This window comes from Engystomops pustulosus, chromosome 1 (genome assembly GCF_040894005.1).
Source record: "Engystomops pustulosus chromosome 1, aEngPut4.maternal, whole genome shotgun sequence".
NCBI lineage: Eukaryota > Metazoa > Chordata > Amphibia > Anura > Leptodactylidae > Engystomops > Engystomops pustulosus.
This window is the reverse complement of record NC_092411.1, coordinates 69,003,755-69,021,990: the sequence shown is the minus strand read 5'-3', so window position 1 is coordinate 69,021,990 and position 18,236 is coordinate 69,003,755. Positions and strand designations below refer to the sequence as shown.

At 41.4% G+C, this 18,236-nt stretch overlaps 1 protein-coding gene across 1 annotated transcript; it reads left to right on the top strand.

Moving 5' to 3' along the window:
- The first annotated feature begins 10,382 nt into the window (after positions 1–10,382).
- On the top strand, positions 10,383–12,305 carry LOC140075423 (uncharacterized). Its single transcript, XM_072121338.1, has 2 exons — positions 10,383–10,515; positions 11,735–12,305. The coding sequence occupies exon 2, from the start codon at positions 11,751–11,753 to the stop codon at positions 11,889–11,891; it is 141 nt and encodes a 46-aa protein (XP_071977439.1). The 5' UTR covers positions 10,383–10,515; positions 11,735–11,750; the 3' UTR covers positions 11,892–12,305.
- Positions 12,306–18,236: the final 5,931 nt, after the last annotated feature.

The following is an 18,236-nucleotide window of genomic DNA, read 5'->3' as shown; positions in this document are numbered from 1 at the left end:
GTTAAATCAAACAGAAATTATGACCTAAAATCGCCAGTATATCAGTCTTCTGATGATTCTCAGTTGATCTCTCCTCTGAGAGAGACAAATTCCGAGAATATCTGGCCTAAAATCTAGTTGTAAAATGTATGTTATTTGTGGGGGCTTTACCGGCGATAAATTCTGCACCCATGTGTAGGTATTCCTAAAATATGGTATAAGTGATGCTTCCACGGATCACATTTATTTTTTCCAGCATGTTTCAAAGATATTGGCTGAGAAATTCTGAGGTCAAGACACTTCTTTTTACATTTCCCATTTTTTTAGGCAACTGCAATGACTGTATTCTCCTGCCTTGATGTGGTGTACTTGGTCTACAGAAATATTTATTTAAGTGGTGGTATTAACATAAACTTTCACATGATATTTAAAATCGTGAATGTGTCAGAAGGCATTTTAGTTTTGTTTTTTTTGGTGCAAATCTGTCATTTTCTGGTGCAGGAGCAATAATGCATTCTCCCTCCCCCAAAAATGTAGAGTCAGAATTCACATATTTTCTGGAGAAAATCGGCTATGTGTTTGAGATGAAGTTTCATCCACGCTTTATCAGTGGAGCAACATACATGTACCAAGCTGTCAGAATCATGTAAAAGAGAATTTGGCTCATTGGACCTCACCACCTTCTTTCATTGTTTAATGGTTCTCTTGCTATTGGGGAACCTATTGTAGTAATGGTCATTGTGGGTACTTGGTCGCCTTCTGTTTTCTCACTCATTTCTATCATTACATGCAATAAAAGTTTGTTTAGAATTGGTTAAAATGCAATTCAGCCCTTACTTCACTAATCCCTTGCTGTTCCCTTTCCACTTAGTTTGTCCCATATACATAGAAAATGCAGCTCAGCAAGTTGCAGCAATGACCTGGCTCAGTCAGTGGTTGGTTAACCCCTTCATGGCCGATGGTGCCTAAATGTCCAGGTCAATTTTTGACGTTATGCTATGTGCTTCTTTAAATGACGATATCTCTGGAAAAGTTTTACATATAACAATTTTTACTTAGTTTTTTTTCATGACTTTAACTTGATAGGATAATTTTATTAATTGCATATTTTTTTTCTTAATAAAGTTTGCTCATATGTGGAAAAAATAAGCTTTTTGTCAACAGTAGTAACTTTTCCTATTAAGAAGTAGTAACTTTTACTAAAATATGTTATACAGGGGGCGGAGCCGAACTGAACATGGTGGACGCAGCTTTCAAGAGCTCCGTTGCTAGCCCTGTCTATCCAGGGCCATCCTGCCTTTCAAGGGGGTCTATAATCCCAAAGACCGCCATCACCACTGACCTAAGGGGATCTGTGTAGGCCCACACACCGGCTTTGCCCCAGGCATCTTCTGGGCGACCAGCCCTCCACGCCATCTGAGGCCGCATCCAGCACCTGGAGGCAGCCTGGAGCCATCCTAGTGGGGCCTATGTCTGCATTTCTCCGTCGCTGCCCCGCTGCAGCTAGGGACTAGTCTCTGGGGCCACACGGGACAACCTACGCGCTGTGCCCTACTCGAGGCCTGAATCCCCAGCTTCGACTGGGATTGGACCCCGGCGCACGGGTGCCCTCCATCAGATCGGAGGCCGACTACCTTCTGCTGGCCCCTATCGCAGCACGGAACTGCAGACAGCCTGTCGGACTCGCTGGGGAAGTCCCTATTTGTGAAATTGAACTAGGCAGAGCGAGTTATGAAATTTGCTAATATGTATTTTCCAAATACAGGGCATGTCTCTTTTTGGATCGAGGCATTGTGCAACTTGTGGGAATTTGCTGATGGTTCCCAGATTATCCCAGGAGGAGACTTCAACGTACCGACGCAGTCCTAGATACGACTTCAGGCAGTTTCCTTCACAGCAACCCGTAGACTTAAGCAGGAAATATCGAGCCTTAATCTGGTGAATCTTTGGAGGGTCCTTCATCCTGGAGTCAGAGACTATAGTGATCATGCTACTCCCATAGCTTGTATAGCAGACTGGACTACCTGTTTGTGTCTCATGGTCTTTTTGATGTATCTCTTCTTTGCTCTATGAATAGACTGTTGTGATTTGATAATAGTCCGGTTATGGGTGCTTTCCAATGGAAACTCCTCTACAGAGAGTGCAGTCTTGGCGCTTGAATGACAACTTGCTGAGGGATTCAGTTTGTGTGGAAGATATTAGGATGACCATTAGAGATTTTCTCCCGTCCTTTGTCCCTGAGAGGAAAGATATCCCGTTACACTGGGAATCTCTAAAGTGCCGACTTCGGTGTCTCTTCATGTACCATAGGAGGAAGCTCAAGTAGACCAGGAAGAAGTGGTTGGTACCCTTGTTGCATACTCAGGCTGCCTTTGAAGAGGCTAACAAAAGGGCGCAAACAAATTCTCTGTGCGCAGAGTTGGCCATGATACGGCAAAAGATCTTACAAATTTAAGATCAGAAGTGTGCCAGGGATTGCCTGAGGAAGGGGTATTGTGAGTACAGCAATAAGTGTGGCAGCTGGCTAGCAAGAGCCTTGCATCCTAAACTGCTCACAACACATGTTCTTTCCCTGAATTCTCCTTCACAGGTGTCGTCAACTCCCCATCTGAGATTGCGGTTGAATTTCTCGCTTTCTACAAGAAGCTATATGATCAGGGTGTAGAAGGGAATTGTGAGGACCCGGCCATAGAGGCTTAATTGTGGGAGTATGCTCCCCTGCGAATCCAAGGGGATGAAGAGGCGGAACTGGCGGGGGAATTTACAGAAGAATTGCTCCGGGTGGTCAAAGGATTGAAGATGGGCAAGAGCCCTGGGCAGGATGGATTCACAGCTAGGTTTTTCAAGATGTTTGGGGAGGAATTGAGGGTACCCATTTGCTCTTTGTTCAATTCCATCTCAAGGGTCGAGAAGTTCCACCCCAGTCTATGCTGGCCCATGTAGTAGTTCTTCCTAAGCTCGGAAGGTACACTACACATTGCGCTAACTTCAGGCCCATCTCCCCTGGTCACAAATCTGATTCATTGGGAGCAGTTTGGTTTTGTCCCAGGAAGAAAAGCAAGGGGCAACTGCATCAAAACTTTCTCATTGATGCATGGAGCCATGTCGAAATCGATCCCCATATATATTTGGGAGTCTATGCTGCGAAGGCATTCGATAGTGTGGGAAGGGGATTCCTGTAAGCTACGCTGCGTAGTATGGGATTAGGTCCTGTTATGCTGTTTCAGATCATGGCATTATACCACAATCCTAGGGCACAAATCAGGGTTAATGGGATCTTATCCGAATTCTTTCCTGTTCGGAATGGAACCCGGCAGAGCTGCCCCTTGTTTCCACTGTTGTACATCTTGGTCATCACCGGGAAATCACCGTTATTGACGTTAGGGGTTCTATGCACAAGATGTCGGTCTTTGCAGATGACTTATTGTTATATGTCACGAACCCTGAATCCAGTCTCCCGGCGATACTAAAAAAGCTAGACAGGTACTCGGCAGTCTCAAACTCACTGTCGAGTTGTGCAGGGGGGCAATGAAGTACCTGGGGGTTCTCCTCCTATCTGACCCTTTTGAAGCATTTACCCATAATTACACACAGCTGATCGGCGCAGTGGTATAGGACATGTCAGGGTGGGCTAAGTTGCCTGTTTCATGGATAGGCAGGATGAACACTTTGAAAATGGATATCCTCGCTAAAATTTTATGTCTACCAAACAGTCCCGTGGGCGGTTCCCTGCTCCTACCTGGCCATGTGTTTCGTATGGGGGACATAAAGACCATGGTTGTCTTTCTCTACCCTTTCTAGGCTTAAGTCCAAGGTGGGTCTTCCAGATTTTGCCCTCTTCCACTCTGCTATGGCGCTTTCTTGTGTTCTTTAGCTTGCTGCATGGTGACCAGCGTAGGCTGTGGGTGGAAATTGAGATATCGAGCAACTCTTCCCCTATTCCACCTTGTGGATTTCACCCGGTCCACACTCAGGGCGACTGCGTCCATCACCTTTATTTAACACAATTTTGCAAGTGTGGGATGGAGTGATCCATAGGGGTGTGGTCTCTTCTCATCCTGGGCCACTCTTGCCATTGTCTGACAGACCCTTTGTTCCTTACAGTTCCGGTAATTCAGGTTCGCCATGTGGTATCCTCAGCAGATCTTCTCAGCGTCTGTTGATGACATATTGCCGCAAAATATGCCTATGGTTCGTAGGTGGATCTGTCTGCATCAGATTAACAGTTTCTGCAAGTCCCTGAAACCACGTGGGGACCTTACTAGAGCTCTAACTACCTTTTGAAGAATGGTGTGTCACGTCCACTCCTGCTGCTTATTTAATTTCAGTGGTCTACGGGTTGCTGCTAGGGAAATGTCATGGGGTCGTAAGACTAGATTTCAGGAAGCCTGGGAGAGAGAGAGTTCCAGTAGGTATATTCAGAGGAGGAGTGGTCAAAATCCATGGCGTTCACCCATAAAGCTTCAATATCCTGTTCATTAAAGGAGACAAGTTACAAGATTTTGTCGCAATGGTACAGTACACCGTCCGTTTTACCCCTCAGTGACTGATCGGTACTGCAGACGTGGGGTGGAGGAAGGGGTCAATGCTCCACAATTGGTGGGAGTGTCCTGGAGTTAAGGATTTGTGGAAGGCTGTCGCTGTTCTCTAAATGTATTCTGGCTCATATAAGAAAGTCAGATTGGGAATTTTGAGGCATTTTGTTATGGCAGTGAAGCGTGTCATTCCCAGATTATGGAAGTCGACTTCACCACCCCTCTAGGGCAATGTGGTCTGTGGAAGTGGCATACATTTTGAGGATGAAGGAGATGGTGGTGTTCACCTGAGATGGCTACCGTGGGTCTCATTTAAGGATTCCCCACAGTTTTTGATCTTTGGATAAGTGGACTGTAATCTGTTGGCATTTGATGAAATGCTCTTGACCCCTTTTTAATGTGGGATGTATGTCATCATTGGAAGATATGTCCTTCAACAATTGTGCATTGTATACATGGCCCACATCCGGACCTGTCTCTGATGGTCCCACACGAGGTCCCCTGCCTAACTGCCTGCCCTTGCACCAAATACTGAGGCATCGCAGGTATGCGACTGTGCAGGCAGGGTGTAATACCCGCAGGGACCGTGCAAAGCAGGGTGTAATACACTCCTTGTTCTGCCACTGTGCACAGCACCACTCCCAGCTACGGCAGTGCAATGATGTCACTGCGTAGCCAACACTGGGCACTTTACTGCAGGACCAGAAAAGAAGACAGCCGTCACCGGAGAGATTACAGGAAAGGTAAGTACTATTTTTTTTTTCTTAAGACCTGCACTGCGATAAAAAGGACAGGATGGAATGGGGGACAAAAAAGAAAGGGCATAAGGAAAGGGGCACTATACATGGGTATAATGGAGGGAGCATATAAAGTTGAGCATAAGGAGAGTGGGCATAATGGAGGGAGCATTAGAAAATGGAGCATAGGGAGAGGCATCATGAATTGTGACAAATTGAGAGGGGGTATTGGTTAGAACTGAGTTAAGTATATTATTCTGGTCATCTAAAACCATTTCAATTTCTCATGTGGCCCCATGTGCAAATTAATTGTCCACCCCTGTATTAGCATATATTATTGATTCATGCAGTTAGTGACCATATAAAATCTAGCCATTTGTGCTTGTATTGTTGGTGGAAAAAAACAACTGGACCTGTATCAGGAGTTATGTCAGTTTCCTGTCATTAAAATGTCACACAATTGTCGCATCTGGTGATTTGCGCCATATTTGCATCATTGTTGTGACTTTTACTAACCCACTCCGCTTTCACTTTAGCCAGATAACTATAGATTTATCAAGTGATACAGATGTGGTAGGCATATTTATGAAGTAGGTGCAAATGTAGTAGCACATTTACTTCATCCCCAACATGGCGTAGGAAATACTTAGGAAGTAGTTATTGTGTGACTAACTAAAAAGTTGCATATTTACTTCAGACATTAACATGTTCCACATTTATCCACTATGATAAATCGTACATGAAAAAGACATCTAAAGGGCTCATAAGACACTCTAACTGGAGTAAGATTTTACCTAATCATAAATCTGCCCCAAAAAAAGTGCATTTTTTTTTAGGTGCATGTAAATACATCCTTGGAAAATTTATACGGTTGGTGAAACAAACAATTTCTATGATCGTAGTAACAAGAAGCTGTCTGCGTTAATTTAAAATATGTAAAAATCCTGATGGCAAAATATGCATTGTCTAATAATTGGGCTTACATGAAGCTGTTAATTAACATTAGACCATGTGATATAATAAGCTTTGCACGTTTGAGTCTTTATTGCAAAGTGTTAGTATCAGGCGTCTTCAGACCTGCCTATTCCTTTGCTGCCAGAATAAAACTGCAGTGTTCAAAATTTGCAATTTTACACACTGAGGAGTCATGAATGTGAGTAATGGCTCTGCAGACATGGTCAGTATATTTCAATCATTTGGTAAGGCAAAACCAAACCAACATTATTCATTCTCTTATTTATGCACTCCAGAGACAAATTGTCCATATATACTCGAGTATTAGCCACCCAAGTATAAGCCGAGGTACCTCATTTTAACACCAAAAACTGGGAAAACCTGTTGATTCAAGAATAAGCCGAGGGGGGGAAATGCATAGGTTACAGCCTCCCCAGTATATAGCCAGCCCGCCCCCAGTAGTCTACAGCCAGCCCACCCCCTGCAGTGTGTGTGTCACTAAACGGTTGCCTGCAACACTTCTTAAGTACCTGTGCAAGCGGTTTGCACTGGAAATAACGTGCAAAGTCAGACCGAAAACTGGCGCAAGGATCTTAGTAAATGTGGATGTCACAGTCACGGAGGGTACTAGGGAGTACCGGGAGGAAAGTCTCTTTGGGCTCTGTGGACCCCCTGGACCACCGGGGGAGATGATGATGGGACTAGCTGACACTCGAGACCGGAGTCTAATTGGCACCTGGTCTTCACCAGAGCCTGCCGCAAAACGAGATGATCTTGCTGTGGCGGGGTGCCACCAGGTCATTCCACGGGTGCAACTAGGCCCTTGGTAGCAGCCAGGGAAACAGGGATGCAGGACAAGATGCAGGCCACAGTCCGAGCCTGGAGGTGACAGCAGGAGTACGGCTTAGAAGCAGGAGCTGGTACACGACACGGGCAGACAGGAACGGACTGGCCCACGGAGGAGAGCTGGTGGCTTGGAGTCATCTGGGAAAGCTGAGAACACAGGAGCCACCATGAGCTTCTGGGACCGCTGGAGACACACAGGAGCGTCTGGAAACACTGGAGACTAAGGACACACTGGAAACGCTAGGAACAAAGGGGCGCCTGGGAACGCTGGAGACTCTCACACCAGGTCAGGAAGAGCTTAGGGAAGTATGGTACGGAAACCACGGAAGTTCCTTTAGGCAAAGAAGATAGGACTCACTTACACGAAACAATGCTGAAGATCCGGTGAGGCAGGAATGGAGGTGCAGGATTATAAGGGGGAGCCGGATTAGCCAGCGCCAATCAGGAGGACACTGGCCCTTTAAGGCTAGGAGAGCTGGCGTGCGCCGTGACAGTGGGCAATTGGGGCAGATTCATCAAGTTGTCTGAAAGTCAGAATATTTCTAGTTGCCTGTGGCAGCCAATCACAGTTCAGCTTTCATTTTACCAGTGCTCATAAATATTTTAAAGGGGAGCTGTGATTGGTTGCCATGGGCAACTAGAAATATTCTGACTTTCAGACAGCTTGGTAAATCTGCCCCATTATGTGGAATGTGCCCTCCTTTTTAGTCAATATACTGATTTTTGGAATTGGGACCAGAAATTAATCATTTAATTGATACATGGCAGAAGGAATGAAAGCTATACATTAACTACAAAAATATAGTGTGTCACTATATGTATTAAGTCCCAAACAAATGTTCATACCTTGCTTGCATCTGAAGAGCACATGCTTCCAATTAGAACAGGGTGCACAAGCAGCAGCTGGTTGATTCTAATCCAAGACATTGAAAAAATGTTGCATTAATCTTTTTAATGCAGTAGCTGTCTGATGTTTTTTAATTTTTTTTTTATATATATATATCCTGAATACTAATCACCCGGTTCGAAACGTGTAGGTCTTGTCCAGTTTGACCATGAATTTTGTACATCTTTTTAATCTACTGTGAAAATAAAGTTTTGATGTTCTATGGAACATCCTGCAACATTTTCACTATATTGACTGTCTGTTATTTCTTAAATCTGTTAAAAGTATCTTCTGTACTAAGCTTTATTCATATCACCCGTGTGGTACAGGGGTGCACATTGTGACTATATTTGTTTCTCCTTCTGCAGATTAGTAGTCTGGACAAGAAGCATCTCTCTAGAGGAGCAATTATCACTAACAAGCTTCCTGAGAAGCCTGATGATGCTCTACTCTTCTGTATGGCCTTACTGCCAGGGAGGCTGTAATGTAATAATCTGAGCCGATTATTATATTACAATGCCATTTGTCTCTAGTTGGTACTGGGTAATGTTTTTCTTAACTCAGAGATTTGATTTGGAGGTAAATGAATCTATCAGGCACGTCTTTTACCTGTAACACGGATGTTACTGGTAGCACTGTACACATACCCATTATAGGAGTAGCCAGCCTTCGCTTCTGATCTTCAACTTTACAAAATTACACTTTGAGTCTTCATGCACTGATATATAAGAGGGAACCTGTCACCAGTATTTACCCACATTAAACTACCACCAACAGGCAGGGTATTAAATATCCTTCCTCTTTTAAGTAAAAAAAAAAATTTCAGCCTTACTTTCTGATCTTCAACTTTACAAAATTATACTTTGAGTCTTCATGCACTGATATACACACACACAAACTCAAATACATTAAAGAGAACCTTAATGTATTTGATTGTGTAAATGTCCTGTCTAGAAATTTCTCCATAATGTAAAATCTCACTTGTTTACCTATAAAAATCTCCTCTAAAGTCATGTGAAAATGAGCATATATTTTGCTTAAGATGCATCAGGTTTATAAGCAGCAGGGCGAGAGTCACTTCAGACGCCCCTACCTTCAGTTCTATCTATGTATAAACATGCTTTTTGAAGTCCTATGAATGATAAAAATCTCATTTTTTCAGATCACATCTATGATCTACAGAACCAGGGGGAAAGGCAGTTCAAGACATGGTTGGAGTTGCAGATAAAGATCCAGTTCTCACATATTTCTTTAACTGTCCATATCTCCGCTTCTGTAGTTCACAGAACCACAAGTCTAACGCTATGTGAAAGATGAGATTCTTAACTATAACATGACACCATGTTTCTAGGTATTATAAAACCGTACATGAAATGTCCGAAATGAACCCCCCTCTGCACCCTTTAAAAATAACTCTGCTTAGGCAAATATGACTTCTCTGCTCATTTTCACATGACTTTGAAGGATATAGGTAAACAACTGAGATTTTACATTACAGAGTTATTTCTAGAAAGGACATTTCATACCCTACCTGAGGGCGCTAGTCATGTAATGGGGTAAAATCTGGTGACAGGTTTCATTTAACCTTCATACATAAAGTGGTATGGCTTCTTGAAAAGGGATTTCATGGGTTTCCAGTTTGTTGATTGTATGTCTAGTTAATCAATATTCTAATCTACTTTGTATATAATTTCTGAATTGAAGCTGGTATGGGCGCTGTGGGCATTAATTCTTAGGAATTTATACATTGCTCTTTCAAAAAGTGAATAAAGTCTTTGCTTTGTAGTTTTGGTCTGTGGGACTTATTTAATGTATTGTTGTAATGTAAAAAGAACTTCTCTCTTGGTTAGATATTCTAGAAAATGTGAGGACATGTCTAAGTTTCTATTATACAGAATGATTTCCAGGAAAATAGCAGAACTTAACACACATTGAAGTTTATTGCCCCATGAACAAACAACTTTTATTTGACCTGGGCTCTGAAGGTATAACAATCCCTGCATGACACTGCAACATTTCTTCAACTTATAGTTGTGTCTTGATCACATAAAATGTGAAATCCAGACAAATATGTATTCAGTTGTGTAAATTGAATCGGTAGTCACAATGTCCAGGGGGCACATTTATTGCAATTACATGTGCCCAGGTTGAACTTCCACTTGCTCAGGAATCCGTAGGATGCATCCTTCATGGTACCTACTTGATTTGATCTGTATTAACCTTGCCCTCCTCTTTAGAAAAAAAGCTAAACATTACATTATATGCACTTAGTCTAGCTATGGTTGATGGATATCATCACAATAGATTAAAGTGCAGAACTATATTTGTTGAGTGGTATAAATAGATCTGTTTTTTCATGAGAGCTTCTAGATGACACTGCCTGTGTCATCTGTAGTAATTGGTCTGTGACCACACCTAGTCCATTTACTGTACAGACAAAATACAGGATCATTATTGTGGGATTAGCAAAGAGGAAGAGGATCAGACTGCATTACCCCTGCCTGTATACTCTTCTGCAGATAGCAGGAGTACAAGCAAATCAAACCCACTAGGAAGTGTGAAATCCGCATCCTATAAGGTAAGACTTACATAGTAAATGTTATATTACCACAATTACAAATCTTTTATGTCAATCTGACTCTTTATCAACTTTCTAGGATTGAAAAGTGGACACATTATTTACAATTTTTATCTGCCCCTTATCCATTACCCTCTATTTTACATGTTTTTCAAAGGGAAACCTTGAAGCAAACTGTTTTAATAACAAAGCTGAAAGCTTTTCAATAGTAATATATTCTATTTTATTATATATATAACTAAGCGATCACACTACACATGTAAGGAATCACAGCACTCCAGAGACCTAGTTATGTTAGATATTTATGAATCCACACCACACAGTGTTAGCAAAAGTGCTGGTGTATATCATTGGAATATTTTATATCATTTATCTATCTAAAAGGAAAGGAATTACAACACTCAACATATTCTGTGATATCAGATTTCTATTTATCTAGCCATCTACCAGTATATCTGTCCATGCATTTTTAATCTAAATGTCAAAGAATTATCTAATATATTTATCTAAATGAAGGAATAACAGTATAAGTATTTAGAAGTGATATCAAAGTTATTTTACCATATCACAGTGTTTGCCAAAATGCTGCAGTTGATGAGCAGAATATCTTTCTATAGATCATTGATCTGTTTATGCATCTATAAACTGTCTAGAAAAAAGGAATAGCAACCCTCCAGATATTCAGTGATATTAGACTTCTATCTATGCATTATCTAATCTATTTATCTATCTACAACTAATAAGAATTGCAGTATATCTAGTGATGCTAAATTGTTATTTTATCATATCATCAGTGTTCCCCAAAGTGCGTTTATCCTTAGAATATCTATATTATCATCTATGTCTCTACCAATTATCTTTCTATTCTAATTTATCTATATGGTAAGGAATGACATATTCATTCTATCATCTATAGATCCATTCCAGACTTCCCTTCTATAAACTTTCTGCAGCACTGACTCCCTTATGGCCTCATAGTAAGTGCATTAGGAGCAATTATAGCATTAAAAATTAATATCTGTGCCCTTACATCGTGTTTATTGCTTTCTGATGTCAATAAACCTTCCACACGACCATGAATATTGCCAGTAATAGACATTACCGTCAGGCCCCTCCACCAATGCTATAGAATGGCACCCTCAGTCCAGATACATTGGGCTGTGCAATGTTCCCTGGTGGTTAGTGGATGATTTGGCATCTGCTTTGTCTGTCTGTCCAGGTGTTTTTTCCTCCTCATGGCTCCCAGGGATTCCTTCGCTGTCCACTACCTGCGGGTGCTGAAGGAGATGTTGGCCTTCGTGCTGTTCAGCTACACGGTGCTGATCGGGGCTCTCTTTGTGGCTGGCTGGACTACTTACCTCCTCGTCCTGAAGTGACCACCATGTCCTGTACCATGTCCTGCTCAGCACAATCCTCCCACTACTATCTCTCTTATACCTGCCTTATGCACCTGTCCTGGAGACTGCCATGTTTCTGATCACATTTATCAGATATACAGGGGGAGATTAGTTATAAGTCTCTTAGAGCAGAACTGTTCTAGTTGCCCATTGCAACAAATTAAAGCTCAGCTTTCATTTTCCCACAGATGTTTATAAAATTAAAGCTGACCTCTGATTGGTTTCCAAGTTTTACCTCAGAAACATGATGATAAATCTCCCCCAAAGATTCTAGTCTGTATGTAAATGTACCTCAGGACTGAGCTGGATATCATGTCCTGTAATAATCTCCATCTGTATTTGTACATTTCAAAAATGTCAGTGAAATATTTTACAGAATAAATATAAAGTATGATGCTGTCTGCTATTATTTATTTCATTTATTAGTGTTGTCACTTAGATTTTTTATTATTATAATACAGTTGTGATTGTGAACATCAATACATTTTGTTTCTGTAAGAATACTGTTTACAATTTGTTCATATAGTAGAGCTCTGTATTCTTACTAATAACGTAATGTCTCCGGCTAAGCCTCAGTTTACACTACGGTTGTGATTTCCGTTTCTAGTATCTGCCTAGAGAAGTAAAAAAACTATATGGATCAGTTTCAAATCCTGTTGAAATCAATGTAAATTTTTATGTCATCCGTTGTCATCAGTTGTACAGTGATCCGTTATACTTCAGTATTTTTATGGAAAAAAAGAGGAGCTTGCAGTACTTTTTTCTGTTAAAAAAAAAACTGATTCAAAACTAATGGTGCCAAACTGACCATAACGGGTGACGTCAAGTTTTTAGATATATTTTTAGATGAAGAAATAGACCGATATAGACAGAAATAGTTAATATATAGATAAATAAATAGAAAAAGAGATGATGGATAGATTGTAGATAATGTGAGGTATAGAAAGAAAGATAGGTAGGCAGATAGAAATAAGAGATCAATAGGTAGATATGTAATTAGAAATGAGACATTGATAGGTAGGTAGATAGAAAAGGGAGATCGATAGGTAGTGTAATAAAAAAAAGATTCTTCAAAAAACAATAACTTAACTGATACTAACTGAAAGAAAAGTGTCTGTTTTTTTTTTTAGCAAGGAAACCTTAGGGTATCAGTTAAATAAACTGAGACTATGTCATCAGTTGCTGTCAGTTTATCTACCTTTATTTACATTGATGTCAAAGGGATTTTAAACGTAGCTAAGATGCAATATGTTTTAACACAACCCATGATATTAATAGTTTTATTAAAAGCATATAAGCAATTGCTGCCATAGGAATTCCCTAATATAAACTGGAAAGTAACTCTAATGCTGTGATTTTTAGATCTAAAGACGAGAATTCCAGCCATGTAAAGCTTACTGACAAGTCTTTATATAGCAGTATCTTAATTGTTAACACAGTATAAGACTTGATGATTTATTTAATGCTGCTATTTTAAAACTGGAAGATGAAATGTACACAGTTGAGTTGATGGTAAACTTGGTGCAGAATATGATGACTATATTATGTTACTGGCAGGTCTGACCATTCAGCAGTGTCCAAAGTATATAGGACAAATAAAAAGATACTAAAGAAAAAAAGTTCATCAGAACTGGTCGCAAGGAAAATCTCACAGCAACCAAAGCTCAACTGAAACCATTGAAAATACTGTAATTGGTTGCTATTAATGTTAGATGTTTATTTTACATTCTTTTTGCAGACACACTGGGGCTCATTTACTGAGGAACTGCGGAGAGCATTTTCGTCGGGTTTCCCGATGATTTCCATTTTGCGCCGATTTTGGCGCACGTGATCGGATTATGGCACATCAGCGCCAGCTTGCACGCAACAGAAATCGTGGGCGTGGCCGTCAGACAACCCAGCGGATCCGGACAACGTGCAAGATTTAAAATTTAGAATTGTGTCGCAAGACATGCACTTACAAGCATCAGGGAGAAGAAGGCGAACGCCGGCGGATCTCAGCGCGGAAGCGACACATGCAGGAAATTGGACGCACGACCTTAGTGAATCGCGGCAGACCCGAATCCTCGTCGGACAGGACAGGACCGGGTAAGTAAATCTGCCCCACTGTCTTGGCCCAGGAAAAGGGAAATTTAATAGTTACAGTCAATCAATAATCATCATTAGATACAATTTTAGAACATTTCCTGCATTGTAGCCTAAAGTGCATCTTCATGGATTTGTGAAAAGGGGGTTTGGCTTTCTAGGAAAAGGGGCATGTCTTAAATATTGTACCAAATTTATAATAGTAGCTAGAATAAAGCTTTCAGATCACATCCGGCTTGTGCTTCTGTGATCTACACATCTACAGTGATAAGGCCGGATTTTTATCTGCGTCTCTCTAAATCTCAACAAAATGCCTGTATCTCCAGTTATGTACTCACACAAGCCTGACTCGATCTTCTTATCTTAAATATGAGCTTCTTGTCTTTAAAGAGACATGTAAGCATGGTACTATAGAACTGGAGATAGAAGCATCCAAAGTGCTCCCCCTTCAGCCTCTAAAAAGTGATTATTCTCAGGCAAAATACAGGCGTTCCCCTACTTAAGGACACCCGACTTACAGACAACCCATAGTTCAAGACGGACCCCAAGGCCGACTGTGATCTCTGGTGAAGCTCTCTGGATGTTACTATAGCCCCAGACTGCAATGATCAGCGGTAAGGTGTCTGTAATGAAGATTTATTGATAATCCCTGGTCCAATTACAGCAAAAAATTTTGAAACTCCAATTGTCACTGGGGCAATTTTTTTCTGTATCTACCATTATAAAATATACAGTTTCGACTTACATACAAATTCAACAAACCTACGGAACCTATCTTGTACGTAACTCGGACTGCCTGTCTCTTCCCTGCTCATTTTCACATTACTTTGGACATTATTTATAGGTCAATAATATATTTTTATGGATGTTCGACTTTTCTCCACATTATTCGTAAATAGCGGCCATGTTCACCTTAACAAATTTGGGATGCAAACTCTAAAAGGATTTTATTTTGTTTACTAAATAAGTTGTGATCCAAATGCAAACTATGTGCAAAATGAGGTCCTAACTTTTCATGGATGATGGACATTTTGGGTCGACCTAGCGTGAAGGTGTCAGGCATTGTGGTTTGCGCCGCAATCCATTTTTAGCCAAAAATTTTCAGACTGCTGCTTTTTTGCTCACAAAGAAAACAGTCTTCTATCCATATGACGTTCTTGTTAAGTATAGATCTGCATAGCAGCCAACAATACAAAGCTGCTAGGAAAGTACATAAAATCCCCTCTCAGAATAATAATTACATACAAATTCAAGTGCTAAAAAAAAGACGTCATTCAGACGCTCAACAGAGAAATAGGGAAAATAAACTGAACATTTGAAGCATTTGTAACGTAAGATCAGTCATAGATGAGGAGCCTATGTTGTTTGTTCCATAGGGTGGCACTTGTTGGGTCAGGATTAAAGGGGATTACCAGTCTTTAGCTCGTAAGTGAACAGCCTATTTTGGGCCTTCATGACAGAGCCATTTTATGTATTGTTTTTTTTTGGATGCCAAGAGTGCTAAATGTTTATTTTTCCACTGATTTAGCCACATTAGGGCTTATTTTTTTATGTAGATTTTAATGAAACAATGTATGATTTGTAGACCACTGTACCACTGTGGGTTATATGAAATTTATTGACTAAATCTTCATTGGTCTGGGCAACGGTTGATTTAATTATGTCTTCATAAACACAGTGTTATATACTGAAAGGAAGCCTATTAGACACCTCATCTAAATGGAGAGCCTAATAGGCTTAGCTGCATGGCTGATCAGGAGTTGCAATAGAAACTAATTGGCCCCCTAGGATTGCATCACATGGGTCTGATAGGAGAGGGAGCCACACCCTCAAAACACCTTTAAAGGACATCTATCACTATTTTCTCGGTGTTAGACTGTCCTATAATGCACCCTCATTGCCTGTAGGGAATGAGGGATCCTCTTTTCGCTTCCTCCGTGTCTGCAGTTACATCGAATATTCCTTTGAGACCTAAAATGCACGCTCCCCGCCTTATTGTTATTCCCCGCTCCCATGCCTCTACGCGTCCAGACAGCCGATGACGCCTCATCGTTCTTCCTCTATGCCTCTCCTTGGGTGATGTCACCCAGCTGTCTGGAATGCTTGCGCAGGCACAAGATCTTCTATCTTGCACATCTCGCAGGTATCCAGTGCGGCTGCACATGAAATCAAGCAAGAATACATTGCAATACCTGTGATCGCTCTGGATACCTGCGATACCTGGATAGCTGCGCAAGATAGAAGAACTTGTGCCTGCGCAAGATAGAAGAACTTGTGCCTGCGCAAGATAGAAGAACTTGTGCCTGCGCAAGAATTCCAGACAGCTCGGTGATGTCACCTGCGGAGAGACAAAACAGGAGGCATAGTGGAATAACAATGAGGAGGGTGGTGTGCATAAATTGGGTCTTGGAAGAGCGAGGAGGCGCTTGTCTGATGGGACCCTGAGCGCCTCCGGCTTATTTGAATATTTTTAAAAGTCTATTTTCTCAATGTAATGGAGGCCCCGGAGGAAGCAAAAAGAGGATCCCTCATGCCCTGCAGGTAACAGGGGTGCGTTATGAGACCGTCTACCACCGAGAATAAGGTGATAATAATAATAATAATTCTTTATTTTTATAGAGCACACAGATTACACAGCGCAGCACAGAGTTTACAAAATTGGTCCCTGTCCCCATGGGGCATGTGGGAGGAAACCGGAGGACCTGGAGGAAACTTGTGCAAAGACTGAGAGAACATACAAGCTCTTTGCAGATGTTGACCTTGGTGGGATTTGAACCCAGGATCCAAGTACTGCAAGGCTGAAGTGCTACCCACTCAGCCACCGTGCCGCCCCATAATAGTTTTGACAGTCATTGCTATCCACACAATTTAAAGGACCTCTAACAGGTTAAACAGTCCGGATCCATTTTGTCTTGAATATGGAAATACCCCACAGTGGTATGAAACTCCTGTAGGGGCACACGGTGGAGCTCAGAAGGGAAAAAGCGGTAATGTCACATTTCTAGAGCCCCTGAGAAGCCAGAACAGTGGTAACCCCCAATGAGTGACCCAATTTTAGAAACTTTACCCCTCAAAGATTTTATGAAGGGGTTATAGAGAAGATTTTTTGAGTTTTTAATTCTTTTATCTGTAAACAATGTTTTTTTTTCTATTTCTTTTTATGTTCCACTATGGGATTACGTAGGCTGACACTGGCACTGCTCAGTCCTGTCAGGATCGAGCAGGCAGTTATGGTTGGCAGACCTGGGGTTCTTAATCGGACCTTTTTGCAATGGAGATGATCTGCACCCCATATACACGGCGTGGTGGGTTGGCGAGATGAGGAAGCCCTACAGATGTCGTGTTCATTATGGCCATGGTGTCTATAGGGTTAAACCGTCGGGATTGATCATGGCTGTAAGTGCATAGGCTGGATAGCCAACTTCCTGCACTGATTCCTGACCATCCTGCAGATTACACCCATGCAATCTCCAGGGTGTTTAGGAACATCCGGATGTGCGTTTCTGGACGTTCCTGAACATTCAAATGTAGGAAACGGTTAAAGATGGAAATGGAACCTCCTTAACCCCTTAACGCATAAGATGTACATGTACGTTGTAATGCCATTAAGTATGTATGAGGGATCGTTGGTGTTAACTATTTGCATGCCACCAGTTTTCTATTTGATTTAGATTAGGTCTCTGGCCTTGTCGTTTCAATGTTTTCTGTTTCATGGAACTGCTTTCCCAGATTTGCTGTATGACAGGCGGACATTGTCCTGCATGAAAATTACTTTCTGATTGAGTGATGAATGCAAGGAAGGAACCATGTATTCTTAAAGAAGCTTCTGATATACACTTGTATTCACCATGACACTTCCTCCACCACATTTGACTGACTTATTTACACACTTCAGGTTTCATATTTCCCCACAATTTTTCCCATCAGAATCAAACTTGCTTTCATCATTAAAATTAGAACATACTCCCCAGCAAAGGAGAGTTTAACCTTTTGATTCTTTCTAGTAATGAGAGGTTTGGCCACTTCTGAATGGGCTTTCAGCGGCAATGTTGAAATAATTACCCATGAAGCTTCTCTGCATGTCCTGTCTTCTCTTGTATTCATTCTTCGAGGGTGACCAGCCTTCTTGGGGGACTTGAATGAGTTTGTGATGAAAAGATGCAATATTCTAGAAATCACAGACATGGAATGACCAACTTCTAATAGGGTTCCCCCTTTGGCTTCTGTTTAAACCTCCTT